Here is a 16717-nt window from a genome sequence, read left to right as displayed (position 1 = left end):
ATATTGAAACATCAAGCCATTTGTCTGACTAGAAACTAACCGAAGTACCATCACCAATAAGCCAACGAGAATGCTGATAGATGAGAGGAAGGGATAACTTCAACCCATGCCAAATTGAAGAAGTAAAATAACCCCACTTCATGTATCTGGAAACAGAAAACCTTTGGAGAATAAAAGATCCCCATTGAGAGTATGAAGAAAGAGCATCCCAACCAAAACGTAAAAGAGTTGCGTGATTAAGAGCCTTAGGATCATGTAGACCAAGTCCACCCTCAGCTTTGGGAGAACAGACTTGGCGCCATGATACAGTAACCAATTTGCGCATAGCCACATCCCCAGACCAGATAAAGTTGTGAGCACAAGCTGCTAGATGTTTTAGAAGGGAGGTAGGCCAAATATACACTGAAAAACTATGCAAAAGCATACTCTGAAACACCGATTGTACAAGCTGCACTCGACTAGCAATAGTTAACAATTTACCTTTCCAACCCATGAGCCTAGCCTTAGCTTTATCCGCTAATGCCTAAAGGTGAACTCGCGGAGGCTTACCTCAAAATATTGGAACACCCAAATAGGTGAACGGAGCTTTACCAGACCGAAATCCCAACACCTGCTTAACTCGTCATCGATAATGCAAATAAGGTTGACCCAAATAAAAGGTGCTCTTCTCTTTATTAACCAACTGCTCAGAAGCATTCCCATAAAGATCAAGAAACTGTTGCAGAGACCGAAGAGAAGAGTAATTCGCTCGGCAGAATAGAAAAAGGTCATCAGCGTATAGAACATGAGTAATAGGAGCACAACCCCTTGGAGTGGAAATAAGTTCAATTCCTCGTTGAGAAAAGATTAGAGAGACCACGGCTCAGAACCTCTTCAGCTAAATAGAATAGGAGAGGGGAGAGAGGGTCCCCCTGCCGTACGCCCTTGCTACAGGAAAAGAATCCATGTGACGAGCCATTCACTAGTACCGACAGTCGAGCAGAGTGAAGAATAGTTTTAATCCAGCCCCATAAACAAGGGAGAGAAACCAAATTTATAGAGCACCTCAAGGAGAAAGTCCCAACTGAGCGTATCAAAAGCCTTAGCAATATCAACTTTAATACCAACATTCCCACCTCTAATTGAGTGGGTAAAAGTTTTGCGATTTTGCATCATGCAATTTTAATAGTTATCTGCAATTGGTAACTCATGAATTGAAATGGACGCTGGGGAGTGACTAGAAAATAGATTGGTCCTGGACTCCTGGGTATGGATCTCGAGCAGAAAGAGATAAAGATGAAAATGAATGTTTAATAATGTTCATTATCACAATCTCAAAAGGATTATGTCATTATCTTTTAAATATGTTCATTAACTTTTAAATGTGTTCATTATCTTTAAAATCAATACAAATTATTTTTTATTCTCATAGCACTTTTGAAAAACAGTTTACCAAACACTTAATTAGTTCTCCTCACAGCAAAAAGAAAAGCAATTCTGGCCACACTAGAACTAAAAGCACTTTTGGCCACAGCACAGCAATGCCAAACTGGACCTTAGGCAAGTTCTAATTAAACTCAAACCTGCCTAAACCTAATTCTCTAATTTTACACCACGTTTCATTCTAAAGCATAGAAATCCACCAATTAGTAGACCAACTCTTCATCATTGTTATAATAATAATTAAAGCACACATGTTTGATAAAAGGGAAACCTACAACTCGATCTAAATATGCCATAAGTACTTCTGCAACAAAACAAAAACCAAAGTGATGAGAAGTGATTTCGGATACTAATTTCTAGCATATACATTCATGTCTTCGATTGCAGATTACAAAGAGTACTGGGTTTCCAGCTATGTCAATGATATGTTTGTGGGTCGTTGGGTTCTTTTCCCTAAACCTGAAGGATTGCATGTTCCCGACAAAGTCTGGGAGTGAAATGCTATGATGGCATTTTCCTTGTATGGAATGAAAGTTGTAGGTTAGTACATTCAAAACTATTGCACAGAAATTATCATACTCCAAACTCTTAGCCAAACTCAGCACTCAGTCAGGGAGGACACCCACGTAGTTACAAAGACATACACACCCCCCTCACCCAGGGGTCCCCGCCCAAACACTCAACTCAAGGAAAATGAAATAACAAAAAAATTGATATTAATATTGCCCATCATAACTAATAGGAAGTACATTAATTTCAAAACAAGCATGTTATTTCTGCAGTACTATAGAGTGCTGAACTGCTGATGGTCTTGTACGTATACTCTGATCAGGAGATCAAAGTCTTTTTCATTTCTCTTTTCCCCGATAGTTTCCAAAAGGAAAACACACATCCCGAGTGCAAGTAATTTAGTGCCCAATTTAAATTGAATGAGTATTATAGAACATCTCAAGTAATTAAGTAGACCACATTGTATGCAAATTTTTAAATAAACTTTGAATGCCTACATGTTACGTAATTAGGTTACTCCGAAATTGTGCATTTGTGAGAATCAGTTCAAATTTTCGTTACTGTTGTGATTTGCATAATTAGTTGGGTTTGGTTGATAATCATTAACCCCTCTAATCAATAATTTCAAGGTTATGTAAGGAGATAATTAATGATGGGGGTCTAAAGACACCACGTGCCCATTCTTATCATTTACAATCACGTACCGTACGTACAGAGATATACAATCTCTACTATACAATCTGTATTGAGTTTAACTCGATCGGTTCAAACTATTTCGATCTCTATATGAATGTTATCGATTTTCTAAGCTAAGGACACAACGTCATGCTCTTATCACTACATCAATGCGTTGCTATGAACACAATGACAATAAATTGTGCTAATATTGTACATTTTCAAACTTGTTTCAATGATCCGTTTCTTCAACAATTCTTTCAAACGTGACACTACTAGCAAAACAACAATCACCCACAAATTTAAACCCGTGTGAAAGATATATGACTTTCTCACACAATTTTCATTGTGTGAATTAAAGTTTTTACTTACGGGTCACACAAATTATTTTTTTGTGCTCTCTCAAGGGGAGAGGGGGGTTAATGCTCTATATATACAGTTTTCATAGTCCGTGTGACTAACGCGCTGGGTCCCACTATCTATCTCTGTCATAAATCGTGTGAAATACTTCCAAACTCACACTATTTTTTAGTGTATTTAAGAAAACTATTTTTTTAATAATATACTACATAACGAATTAACAAATAAATTCAATTTTTGTTTAGAACAGTTAAATATATGTTTGTAAGCGTTGATGTAAATTATCATCATGTGAGAAGAAAACAAATAATAATCTCTTATTAGTTGGAATCCTCCTCCTCCATGTGTGATGTGGTTAGTAAAAAGAAAATGATTACTCCCTTAACTCGATAATGATATAAAAATGAAAATGATTAGAAGAAAAATGTTTTCATAGGTCATACGAGTAAGAATCCATGCATACGTAAGAACTGTCGTATAACACTAGCTAGGTTGCAAGGTTTGGTATAGTGATTACATCTATGTAAGACATAAACAGTATAAGGTGGCTTAATAACCCTATAGAATTAGCTAATTATATATATTGCATACGGGCAAATCAATATCAAATATAAATCTAGGGAAGAGAAAATATAGAAGTAAATTTAGGTGGGTCCCTACACGTGGAGTTCTAATAATATCGTGAAGGTAGCCAAGATTTTTCTGAGGGAGGCAAATAGGAGTATGAAGATGGAAGCAGAGGTGATTGTTTTAGTGAAAGTTATAAGATTCAATAAGAAATGGGCAAGGCTCAAAGGAAGTCCTCAGTCGGCGCACATCAACATCTTCAATTTCTTCATCATCATGATCACCTACCTATAGATCCCCTCCATGCCATGTACCTATCTTACTTCAATTTCTTGTGCATTCAACAACAATCTAGACTAAGAAAAATATCTCACATGACTATAAGACATAAATATGCATTACTGGGGTAGTAGTAGTAATTATATTTGAGACATTGCCTTAAACAAAAGACTATTTGGGGTATTGGACGTAGTATGGTACCAGCCTATCTAGGTAGCTCGGTATAATGGTGATGGGAAGTTGTTAACTGTCAATGTATAGTAGGTTATGTCATTGGTGACTCAACTGCTAATAGTTTATGGTGCACTTACATGTATTATTCATTATTCATCAACCTAATTAAGACTGAGGTAGCATTTGAAACGATGATGATAATTTAGCGTTTGCTATCGGCCTCTCTCATACACATATGCATGCCGAAAATTGATCATTAACCGTGTGGTTACAGTTTACAAATCAATAGTATGTTATCATGCCTATGTAATTCTCAAAGAATATTGTTGCACTGAAAAAATAAATCCGGAACTCGAGATACTTTCATTGAAGAAGAAACTATTGAGTATTGATCAAGGGAAAAGGTGGGCAACCGAGCTTGTCCTTTAAACCAAACCGAGCCCTGGAATGTCCTCCTAGTGTCGCCATCGTCACCGATCGAGAGAGAAAAGGAGCGCAACCAAGCCTATCCTCTGAACCATCAAACAATCTAGGAAAACCAACGCCCCGTATATAGGATGAGATTGGTTGAAGTCCCTACCTATGTGTCCTAGTGGTAACTCATTTGCTAACTAATTCGATAAATCTCAATCATTTAGAGTGCATTTTGTTGTTTGATAGTAACCATTAGCACAAAGATACATATTTTCTTTTTCAAAAATAATTTGAGAACAACAAATCCATCCCTAAAACTCGTTGCTTTTAATATAGTCTAAGCAAATTGAGAATTTTGGTGATTGAAATGTTGAGAGAAATTATGACAATTTTAAAATTCTTCTAAGACAAGACAATTTTGTCCAAAAACATAAGATGACAAAAGTAACGAGTCGGACGTCGGGTCGGGTTGGACTTGAGCCATTAAATTTGAACAGATCGATTCAAGTCACTTAACTTACCTTCTGGAGTTTTCTGTGTAATAAGTTGGTTTTATAAATTTTCTAGCTTAGACCATAATCAAGCCAAGTTTGAACCCACTATATATTAATTGATTGGGATGGAAATTCGATTTCCAGGAAGATAAAGACACAAACCTGGATTATATAGTATCTGCACCAACCCCTCGATCTCGAATAATTTAAGCTAGAGTCACTAATCAATATTGAACTGGCAGTGTTAAGCATGCACTAGTAGTACTACAGCACTTACGTTGCTGTCAATTGACGCCTTCTATCTTTCCATTTGTCACTGACTTTTTCACTGACGTTTATTATTATAATCCCAGATTTTTGACGAATGGTTCATGGAGTCTTATAAAACAAGAAGAAAATAGCCGTCTCCTCCGAGTAAGCACTGATCTCATTTTTTGAAGAACTAGCTAGAGAGAGAGACATGGTCAAGGTCACTCTAAACATGAACGTGTTTTAATCTGTGGCCGTCTCAGACCAAAGAGAAGGAGCTAAAACAACTGCTACGTAGTTATACAAGGGGACAAATGGTGTGGTAGTGATTTTCCAATTTTTAAAGTAATGGGTTACTGTCTATTTATTCCTTTTGAACTGCTCCCCCCATTGCCATCTTAATTGATCTCATAATATATCTAATTAACACATAACAGAGACTAGAGCTAGTTGTTTAGTTGGAGCTTAAATAGTTACCTTCAATTCTTTTTTGTTAGGTTCAAACTATGAATGATTGGATTATGGATAAAAGAACAATACTTAAGATCTAATATAATCACCAAGTGCCACTATTACTAATTAGGCCGTCTCTCCCATTAGTTTCTACACATGAGTTTGGGGGGGGGGTGGTTCGTGTTTTAATTAGCAGATGAGATTTAAATTTTGTCTGCTCAAGGTAATGAACAAGATATATAATTTAATGTCTGTGTACAGTAAGAAAGTGATATTTTGATGTGGATAGTATTATGGCTGGAGTGGTTTATGGTTGTATCCATCAACATCTTCATCATACTAAAACTCATGATCATTCATGATACATAATTATCCCTCTCCGATGAAAGAATGTAATTTAATTGCTAACAAAAATGACTTAATCTCATGGCTTACAACTTTCGTGGTATAGATTGATCAACTTATCCTTACACCTACAACTAGAGTTCGGCCTTTGTCTCATTATCTAGCCTTAGGTAGTCTTGGGGAGGAAGTAAGCTGACAAAGTGTACCACAGTCTCATTCCAGTCAACAAGCTATCAAAATAGTAGATGAGAAAAAAAAGTTGTCATGTATTTGCATATAGACCCAACTAATTAAGAGAGCTTCTTTTTACAGTATACAACTTGCATTGTGGAAGGTTTCATAATACTAATTGCAAGTGCATACAGAAAATTTATTTCGAAACTGGAAAACCTAGCTAGCTAGTAACTAGATTTAGTCATATTGAAGTATGCCGCACAAATCGCTTAACAGACACATACAGATGATGACAAATACCCACATACTAATGTTAATTAACCCAATTATTAATTAGTGGCAGGAATTAAGAAATTAAATTAACAAATAAATGACATGACCATCAGTTTCAGAGCCGGCTAGACTATGAAACAGTCTTCCATTAGCAAAAGCCAAAAACTGACTTCCCCTCTTTATATAAACCCACTAGAGCAATTGCCATAACGTGTCTTAGAGTTTCATCATCTAGCTTGGTATATCTCACTACCCCATAGTTCCCACTTGAATTGATTTTCTCTCCTTAGCTCATAAACCCCGCCCTAAGCCACTTTTTTTCTCTCTTTATTTCCTTCAAAACCAAAGCCTTGCAATATGGAATCATGGACAGTACCCCTCAGCCCAGAGACATCAAGTGATGAAGAGAGAGATAGAGATGATAATTCCGGCTCTGCAAAACGAAGCTACGAGTGCACATTCTGCAAGCGAGGCTTCACCAACGCTCAAGCCTTGGGAGGACACATGAACATTCACCGCAAGGATAGAGCAAAGGCCAAGCAACTCTCGAACCAGTACCGCTCCAACGAGGACTACATATCTATGTCTGCTTCTCAGTTCAGTGCACCAATTTACACTCAACCAGCTTCTGGGTACTACCCGGTTTTGGCTCATCATGAGCATCATGTCCAAAGGAACTATCATCAGATGTATCATCAGCCATCTGAGTCTAGTGCTAGGTTTTATGGTTCCCTGGATGATTCAATGTCATCACAGTCTTCTATGAGTCATCATGTGAACCAAGAACTCTGGGGTGCCAATTTGAGCTTGAGGTTCAGCCCAACTGGGCGAATGGAGGATGATGATTTCAGAATGGGTGTGAGGAATCATGAAGAAGTTGATTTGGAGCTTCGTCTAGGCCATGGAGGATTTTAGTGCAGCATTACGTTGGTGTAGACATTGGGATTTGCAGTAGTACCGAGGAATTGACAGACTGAGCGACAGAGGTATTCAAGAAGTACTTTCAAGTATATTTTCCTTTAAATTCTGTAGGATTAAGTATATTTAGAAGACAAGAGTGATAGTCCTGGCTTGGTGCATGTTATAGATGCATCAGGAAAAGGGAAAATAGTTTGTTATGGAAGTGGAACTGTTTAAGTTATTGTAAAGCTTAATTATTAACAATCACGTACTAGCATGTATTTCTTGTAATTTATTTTGGTACGAACCAATTTCCAGAAATCTTCATCTCCTAGTTTCTTTGTTCAGCTCTATGTGAGTTACTGATATAATTGAAATGAATTAAAGGCCTACAGTAGCTACAGTTCCATAATAATTAACCTCTTACTTAGAGGATATTAATGCCATCAAAGTTTTACAACTCTCTCTGACGAGTGAAAAATATATAAGGTACTGACTTGGGAAGCACTCATGTATATAATGACAAAAGATGAACAAAATAAGGTCATAACTTAAACAACTAAACTTTTACAGCCAAGATTTTCTTCTTCTCATCACCAAATGAGGAAGGCCTTTATCTCAAACCGTGTGTGGTCACTCTCTCAATTTTTACAAGTGATATGATCTTCCAACTGAAATTTATATGAAAGATGGAATAATTTGCAGCTAAAGTGGTTTCTATAATTGTTAACACAATACAAAAACAACTCGCTCGCTCTTTCTTCTCTTCTGCAATCTATAATAATTCAGGTCCAAATCACACTTCCACGTACTGTGTTCAAGAACTAGATATAGTGTCTCGTCCATATTACTAAATTCCAAAGAAAAAAAGCAGATTATATAGAGATATACTGACCATTTTTTACTTATATGCATCAGTACTGGGGCCTATAACCTAAACCTCAATGCGTCATGAGGATCAGAGAGGTTAAAGAAATCCTCACTACATAAATGAGTATGACAGAGGCTGTACTTTTCAAAACTCCAATTCAGAATTTTCTTCTTGATTATCTCCTTTAAGTTTGCTTCATAGTGAAGAAGATCGTAAATCCTATTCAAATGGTTCTGAATATTGAAGGTGTGTGGATTTTTTTTTTTTTTTTTAACAAGAGAAGGTGTGGATTATGATTACCATGGTAAGCATGGACTGCCATCAAAGTAAGGTCTACGCTTTCTTAGTCTTTGATATGTTAAAAATTGTGGATTTGAAACTCTTATGCATGTAATGACAAAATATGACCAATTACGGCCGGTCATAAAACTGAAAGCTAACCTCCTTTATAATTTGTCCTCTCTCCCCCCCCCCTCTCTCATTATATTTTCAACTCTCTGTTTTAATGACAGTAGCTGATTTGCATCAATGTCTGCATCCGCTTTCCACTTACATTTGATCCATCTTAATGACTGGTAATTACATTATAATCTAAAAGTTTGGCTATAACTAGGTCAGCTTGATGTGCTGCATGGTCAACAAAAATCTTCAAAACCCTGCAGGTTCAATTTGCTCCAGTTTTGATGTCTCACTGTGCCTGGGTAGAAAAAGTGTCTGGTTCATAGTAGTAAAATCAAGAAAAAGCAGGCTATAGTGAAACTCGGGGCACTTTTTCTACATACATACATCACTAGCTAGGGCCTATAGTTACCTAATAACTTCCGGTCATTGGCTGTCCAAAAGTTAAAAAAAAATCATAATCAATATATTGTCTTCAAAGAATCCTAATAATTGGGCGCACAAATCTTATATATTTAATTAAAATTTTGTTCTGTACGAAAGTTATTGTGTATATATATGCTGACATTTTGTGTATTGAGAAGGGATCACTTGCTATTAATCAGAAAAATTAAACTTCCATTGGTACTAAATTCATAGTTAGCAATCTTTAAATTCTTATATCTGTATGCTACTAGCACTAGGAATATATGAACAGCCATCAATGGATTGTCGAACACAGTAAGTAGCGTGGGAAGCTAGTTGCTACATTTGCAAGCCTAATCTCAACAACGTATTGATAGATACTATAAGTAAGTGAGATTTTGTTGCATCGACATTGATTAAAAACTATCAGGTCAAGTACTCACTACACTACATGAGTTGATAATTAAAAACTTAGACTCAGTAAAGCATTCATCAACCAGAACGAGTGCTCACTACATAGAGTTTTCATTAAACAATCAAATTCAATAACGGACACCGATCACTTCTAGTTATGGTTTGATAGGAGCATAAAATGCGACAAAACTATAGTTCATGTTGAAGGAAATCGACTTCTGTGTGCCTAATCAAACTAAGATTAGTTCCATGATTGTAATAGGAGAGAATGTTCTAGAATTCCTAGTCTTATTCGGAATAGTTTTCCTTGTAACATTAGAACATGTACTTTGTAATCCCTATATATAGGGCTCCTATTCTCCATAATGATACACAATTCTCTCATCAATCTCTCTCGAATCTCTCATTCTTAAACACGTTATCAGCACGAGCCCTAACCACAAAAATCAAAACCCAAAAACCAAAATCCTCTTCACCATTAGCTTCACTACAGCTGCACCTAGCTCGAGCTGGCCCTACCGTCTGCTGCCCCTGCAACTCTGCCGCATGCCTGCTGCTCCAGCAGCCCTCCCTGCACTCTCGTGCGCCTGCTGCCACCTTCAGCGCGCCCGTGCGCCTGCTGCCCTTGCAGCGCCTTCGCAAGGCAGCTTCCGCTCCACCTAGTGCTGCTCTCGACTCTCATCTTTGGCAGCAATTGCTAGCTGCTATCCACACACCTGCCACACACCACCAAAACATCCAAGGCCTTCCCACCGAAGCTACATCAACTCCAAGTTCAAGAACTCAAGTTTTCAAGCTACGAAATAACAAGTAAGTATTTAAATTAAAGTTCCCGCTTTCCGAAATTTAAATTTCTCCTTTCTTTTTCTCGGGGACTTGCAACCTCCCTTCTTCTACATCTCACCTTTCTTACAATGTGGGTTCGATTCTTTGAAAAGCGGAATCGTGGGGATTCACGCTATTAACGAACTAAGAGCGTTCGTAAGACTTCAGACTAAGAGCGTCCGTAAGCATCGATTTATGACCATATAAACATCATTGTTTCGGTCTAATCCAAAACTCCTTGGAATTGATTTCTTGGTAGCATAGCTCGGAAATCCTATTATTTATTAGTTGTCGTGGAAGTTTTAACTCTGAAACTAATATCCTTCTTCTTCTTGTTTTCAGGATGTCGAAGCCGAAGCTTGACTTTCCTATACTTGACTCAACTGGCTCGGAATATCATAGTTGGGTCACGGACGTTGAGAACCACCTCACTTCAAAAGGGATCATACCCGTAATTGAAGCACCAAACCCTACGCTTATATTTGAGTGTACAGCTACAAATTGTGAGACCCGGAAAAATGTATCGAGCTTAGTTGATCGTGCGAGAAATTATTTCGCGATCTCGACAATTGCCAAAGTGCTCGAGAATATTTTCAGAAATTTTCATAAATTGAAATCTTCAATTTAAGTGTTGGATAATAAAGTACACGACACGACGAGTTCGTGGAAATTTTCGGAGAAGTTTTCGGATACTCGAGCTAATTATCGTGACTTTCCGAAGTTTTGGGATTTTGGAAATTAATTAAATAAATGGAAAATAAGTGGTGCAATCCTAGCCCTTGATTACCATTTAGGTTGAGGTATATATATATAGCCCCTGATCAGATCAAGGATGGAGGATTGCCCAGAAAACTCGAGAGGGAGAGAGAGCTCGGTGCTCTCTGACCCGACGCGACCCAGAAACCCCTTCAGGATCCAACCGGCGCTACTTCGTCCGGCCACCGATCGACGACGGATGACCACCATCTTCTTCGCCTCTTCGTCGCCTACATCCTCATGCTCTTGGATCGTCCATGCACTGAACGGAGAAGAAAACCCGACGACGAGAAGCCCGAACCTTTACCGGCAACCTCTGCAATTTCCGGCGCCTCCGGCCACCGTTTGGACCGCCTGTGGTATGAAACCTCACCTCCTCTTCTTGCTCTACACCCCAGTATAATTAGCTTTTCAATTGGACTGAGTTTTGACGATTTGCGTTTCTGGGTTGTCATCGCCTCCGCCTTGTTCTTCGACGCCGGTAGCTTTTCCGGCATGGCTGGGCTTTGTTTCCCGCTCGACTGCACTCATAGACCAAAAATCATAAAGGCTGCTGGGCTGTGGACATCAAACTCTATCAGTTCACCCTCAAACCAGTTTCGGCTGTGTTTTGGGAAACTGAGTATGGCTGGAATCGTTTTCGAAGGTAATTATGAACCTTGAATCAAAGCTTTGTTCTTGTTGTGTGATCAGAAGTTATTGAAATGAGTTTGGTTTAGCTCGGTTGAAATTGGAGTTCCTCTGGTTTATCGAGTTGGTCAGTTTGTCCTAATCTGGGTGTTTGGAGTTTATGTTTGAATTAGGAAGTAAGTTTGAATGAGTTGTTGAATCTGTTGCTGCTGCTATTGCAATTGTGGACTGAGTTTTGTTATGATTAATGAAATGGTTGTGAAGAGTGAAAATGGTCAAGTGTGACCTGGGGTGTCCTTAGTATTTTGGGGCACACCTTAGTCGAGAATGGAACGAGGTTGGTTGGGTGTCCATAATAATTCCGATTACTATGTGACGAAATTGCTAAGTATGCTCCAACTTAATTGTTGTCGAGATTCCGAATTGTTATGACATTGGTTGGCATAAGCATGATGTGAAATGATAGTATATAAATAAAAGAAATTATATATATATATTGGGTGGCCTTAGTAATCGGGCGCACTCAATATATGTTTGGTCGATATCGTAATTTCAAGTGAATGTTCGATAATCTAAGTTAATTATTGAACCTATCTCGATTGGTCAAACGTGGTCAAATTGGTCAACTCCTGGTCAAACCAGGAAAAGTTGGTTGGACGATTTATTAATCGTCGAGATTTCATATAATTGTTGAATGAGATATTAATTATCAAAATGTCAGAATCTAGGATTTCCAGTTACCCGAGGAACGGAAGGTTCGTGAATCTCGAACAACGTAAAAGGTTAAAGCATCGGAATCCAGGTAGGGGATTCGGGACTCATCCGGTTAGTTGTTTTCCGTTTTGAATTAAATGTTTATGCATATTTGAGTTGCATGGTTTGGTTATTGATATGGCTTGAGAGTGAGTGGAACATAGCGATTCCTTGGGCTTCGATCCCCTAAACCTCCAGAGGGGCCGTATGGACGGAATGGTGTCTAACATCCTCTGAGGTGTGGCACTATTTCTAGGTGATATGGCGTAAGTGGACACTCTCACTACGCTTACCTGGTGATGATTTTATTTAAGGTAAGGCCGTGTAGTTGGTCCATGGGACTGACCATAAGGTATTATGCATTTCTTTGAGTTTCGTGCATTGGATTTTGAGTCCGAAAGATATTTAAAGTTTGTCGTTCTTTAAATAAATGGTTTAACTTTTTCGTACTGGGATCACAAATTATTATCTTATGTGTCGGTTTTCAAACCTAGTCGGGTGAAGCCCCTATTGAGTAGCGAGGACGAAAGCTCACCCCTACAACAGTGTGGTTGTAGGTACTGTGCACTGGAAGCGGGATTGGAGCGGATGGAGCTGGGTGTGCATATTTCAATAGAAGTCAGGTTCTGGGTTCCAATCTTATTCCTGTTCCTTAAAATTGTATTTTCGGAACTTGTCCCAATTTGTTTGTTATATGCTAAATCCTTTATTCCTCGGTTGTTTGCAATGTTAAGTCCTGGACGAACATTTGAATTTAAAGTTTTAGAAAGGCTGTCACCTCAAAAGAATTTAAAAGCTTCCATTGCGAAATTCTTGTCAAAATTTATTTCAAACGAATGCCTTGCGAACTTCTAGAATGTAAATCGAATTTTCAGTCTATGTTTTAGAGGTCCGCGGCACTGTAACGTACTCGATTTGATGAGGTGCAAATTGGGGCGTTACACAAATAATGCCACCGCTCTCATCTTGAGGAGACGCCATATGGATAAATCACTCCGATTGGAGTACATGACAATCAAGGATGCTAGAGAATTATGGGTTGCGCTAGAAGAGCGATTTGGCAATGTCAAGGACTCCCTCCTCCCCGACTTGAAAGTTCAATGGAGCAATCTACGATTCGCCGACTTCAAGTCTGTAGCTGAATATAATTCAGAAGCTCTACGGCTCAAAACTATGTTGGGGTTCTGTGGACAACCCATCACGGAGCAAGAGCTAATTGAGAAGACTCTCTCCACCTTCCCCGTCTCAGCAATTTTATTATAAAGCAATACAGAGGTGAGTACAATGCTGGACGGATCACGAGGTTTCATCAGCTTATTAATGTCATGTCTGTAGCTGAAAAACATGATAATATCCTCGTGAAGAATTATAATTCAAGGCCTGTCGGAACTAAGAGCGTTCAAGAGGCAAATTATAATAATGCACCCAAAGGAGGGCGCAAGGAGTGGAATCCTAAAATTAAGGGACAAAACGGACGTTTTGGTCCATATAACAGCCCTACAAAGGAAAGAAACCGCCAAAATGGAGCGGGAACACGTGGCAAAAAAGGCCAACATGGGAGAGGAGGACACAAGGCCGCCGGCCATAGAGGTGGCGCCATCGTCCAACACGGACGTCAGTCTCGTCCTCATGCACAAGATGCATCTCAATTCAAGGAAGGAAATCGTAATGATGCATGCCATAGATGTGGATCTATTGAACATTGGTTCAAACAATGCAATGCAAGCAACAAATTGGCTGCACATTATAAAGCATATAGAGAAGCAAGAGATCAAGAGGCACATTTTGCCGATGAAGAAGAAGATGATGGTGATGATGCCAACGTCAATCTCACAATAGCAGACTTCAAATCTGACAAAGAATTGCACAAGGATGCTACAGATTTTGATTAGTATAGTCCTTTATTTTTCCAAGAATTATATAATGGCAATCATGCCTTAATCAATAAAATGACTTATTGGATTAACTCTTTCTCACTAGGCTCACCTAATTAAGTATGATGTCTAAGGAAACTAGTTGCGATTAGTGGTATTTAAGTGAGCCTCACTCCACCGACATCTCTTCCTACTTTCCTGGTCATACTTAATTGGAGTTACCAAACGGATTGAGTGACTACAATTTGTCTAAAGTTTGATTTTTATTTTGGATTAGATTATGGTCACGAAATTTTGATGTAATCATTGACTATTTTATTAATCAAGTCTCGATTTCTTTTATTCAATGTCTTGGACATATTTTAATTTCGAACTTTATTATTTTTCAGTATGTTTCCCGGAGAGCTAGAATGCCTCGTGGATAATGCAACTACACATACTATTCTTCAAAATAGGCAATTATTCCTATGGATGACGCCTACTCGATCTTCTATGACTACAATGGCTGGATCATCTCAATTGATTCATGGTAGACGACCAGCCCAATTTATGTTGCCAAATGGCACAAATTTAAATGTCACCGAAGCTCTTTACGCTCCTAGGGCTGGAAGAACCCTATTGAGCTTCAAAGATATAAGAGCCAATGGTTTTCATGTGGAAACACAATGTGAGAATGGACAAGAGTTCCTTTGCATCACCTCTAATGACTACAGACATAAAAGAGTCTTAGAGAAACACATGTGTCGTTCTAGTGGGTTGTATGCAACTACTATTCGAGTCATTGAGTCCAATCATGTTATGAGAGATGATTTATGGAATTCCAACACATATAGGCTTTGTTATGACTGTTTGGGTCATCCAGGTCGTGATATGATGATCCGTATATTAAAGACTTCACACGGACATCCATTCTTTTGAATGAAAAGAAGTAAAAATCGGATCTTGGACCACGAAGGAGCCCCTACGCCTCACGGCGCTATCCCCCCCCCCCCCCCCCCCCCAAAACCGGCCATCACAGGCCGGCGCCGCCATCCCCCTGCGGCCCAAGGGTGGCATTGACGCCACCTATGCTCCTCTGACTCCAATTCCTACTTCTAAAGTCCATTGTGACTTCATGGCTCAACCAAAATCCTCATCGGTTGTTTCTAAAGCCCATCATTCGTTCTGAAAAGCCTGCTCTTTGGCAAAATTAGGATCGAGACCATCCTATGCAAAGGACACTAAAGAAAATATACCATTCTTGCAAAGAATCCAAAGTGATATTTGTGGACCAATCTAACCACCTTGCAGACCATTTAGATATTTTATGGTGTTGGTTGATGCATCGACACGTTGGTCACATGTCATTCTTTTGTCCACAAGGAACGCTGCATTTGCTAAATTCCTAGCCCAAATTATTAAGTTAAGGGCTCACCACCCTGATCATCCTATTAAGTCTATAAGACTGGACAATGCTGGGGAGTTTATATCAAAATTTTTTGATGAATATTGCATGTCTATTGGGATTGATGTTTTTTTTTTTTATCAAATAAGAACTTCATTAATAATGAACAGCTTACAACGAGTTTTAGGCAACATCTCTTATACAGAAATGGCCACTAGACTTCACACTGGAACTCTATAATGACTGACTTCAAACTTGCACTACAACTGTATGGCAAAGACAACAAACGCAGGAGCAGTGAATCCTTGACATCTCACCTCTCGTCCAGCCAATCAGAACTCTAAAACTAGACAACTCACTTGTGTTAACACTAACTCACCAACCAGAGTCCTCCTGACCAGCTTTTGATCAACCGAGCCAACACTTGTTGTGACCTAAACCCGACCAAAAGGATTGTTGGACATTCAGACCTGGGACTAAAGAAACCCAAAACCATCACCACCCTATTGTCAACACCGTCAATCCACAACTACTCCAAATCGCCATCGCCTCCGACCCAAAACCAGACAGGAACGACCCACTAGAAGGCCAATAATGCTCGTCAATGGCACAACCAGACTTTTTTGCTGACCCAAAACCAGATAGGAATTACCGACTAGAAGGCTAGAGAGAAAATTGTCTCTGCCACAACCTGTAGTACACACGACCCTAAAGCTAAAACCTAACACAACTGAAACAACAGCTAATACCACAAACCAAACCTTGGTAGCGACTTATTACCAACAAAACAACTTTAAAAAATAACAACATTAAATAAAAAAACAACCAGGGCAGGGCCCAAAAATTGAGCCCAAACCCCACATCCAGCCCAAGTAGCAGAGAAATCAGAGCCACCAAACAAGGCCCAGCCCGGTTCCTGCACAGCCCCCACCTTCGTCCCCTCATTCCTGACGTGCCACCACCTGCGACGGACGGCCACCGTCAGCGCACCCCTAAACCGGTTGTCTCGCACCATCGCCGACGATCCACCAACCCAGTCGCGCCACTGCCAGAGATCCACAACCCACACCCCAATCTAGAAGTCCACCCAACCCAGATCGAGGCGAGGACTCGTAGC

General features: G+C 39.2%; 1 protein-coding gene and 1 long non-coding RNA gene across 2 annotated transcripts; both read left to right on the top strand.

Annotated features, from left to right (window-relative positions):
* Positions 1–6620: 6620 nt before the first annotated feature.
* On the top strand, positions 6621–7670 carry LOC133707733 (transcriptional regulator TAC1-like). The gene has a single exon (XM_062133215.1). The coding sequence runs from the start codon at positions 6747–6749 to the stop codon at positions 7302–7304; it is 558 nt and encodes a 185-aa protein (XP_061989199.1). The 5' UTR covers positions 6621–6746; the 3' UTR covers positions 7305–7670.
* Positions 7671–11046: 3376 nt separating this feature from the next.
* LOC133712167 (uncharacterized) lies at positions 11047–13141 on the top strand. The gene is made up of 4 exons (XR_009847212.1): positions 11047–11318; positions 11445–11605; positions 12311–12391; positions 12889–13141. It is a non-coding gene; the product is annotated as an uncharacterized LOC133712167 (long non-coding RNA).
* Positions 13142–16717: the final 3576 nt, after the last annotated feature.

The sequence above is a fragment of the Rosa rugosa genome, chromosome 5 (assembly GCF_958449725.1).
Source record: "Rosa rugosa chromosome 5, drRosRugo1.1, whole genome shotgun sequence".
NCBI lineage: Eukaryota > Viridiplantae > Streptophyta > Magnoliopsida > Rosales > Rosaceae > Rosa > Rosa rugosa.
Note: the sequence above shows the minus strand (reverse complement) of the source record. Positions and strands in the feature narration are given on the sequence as shown.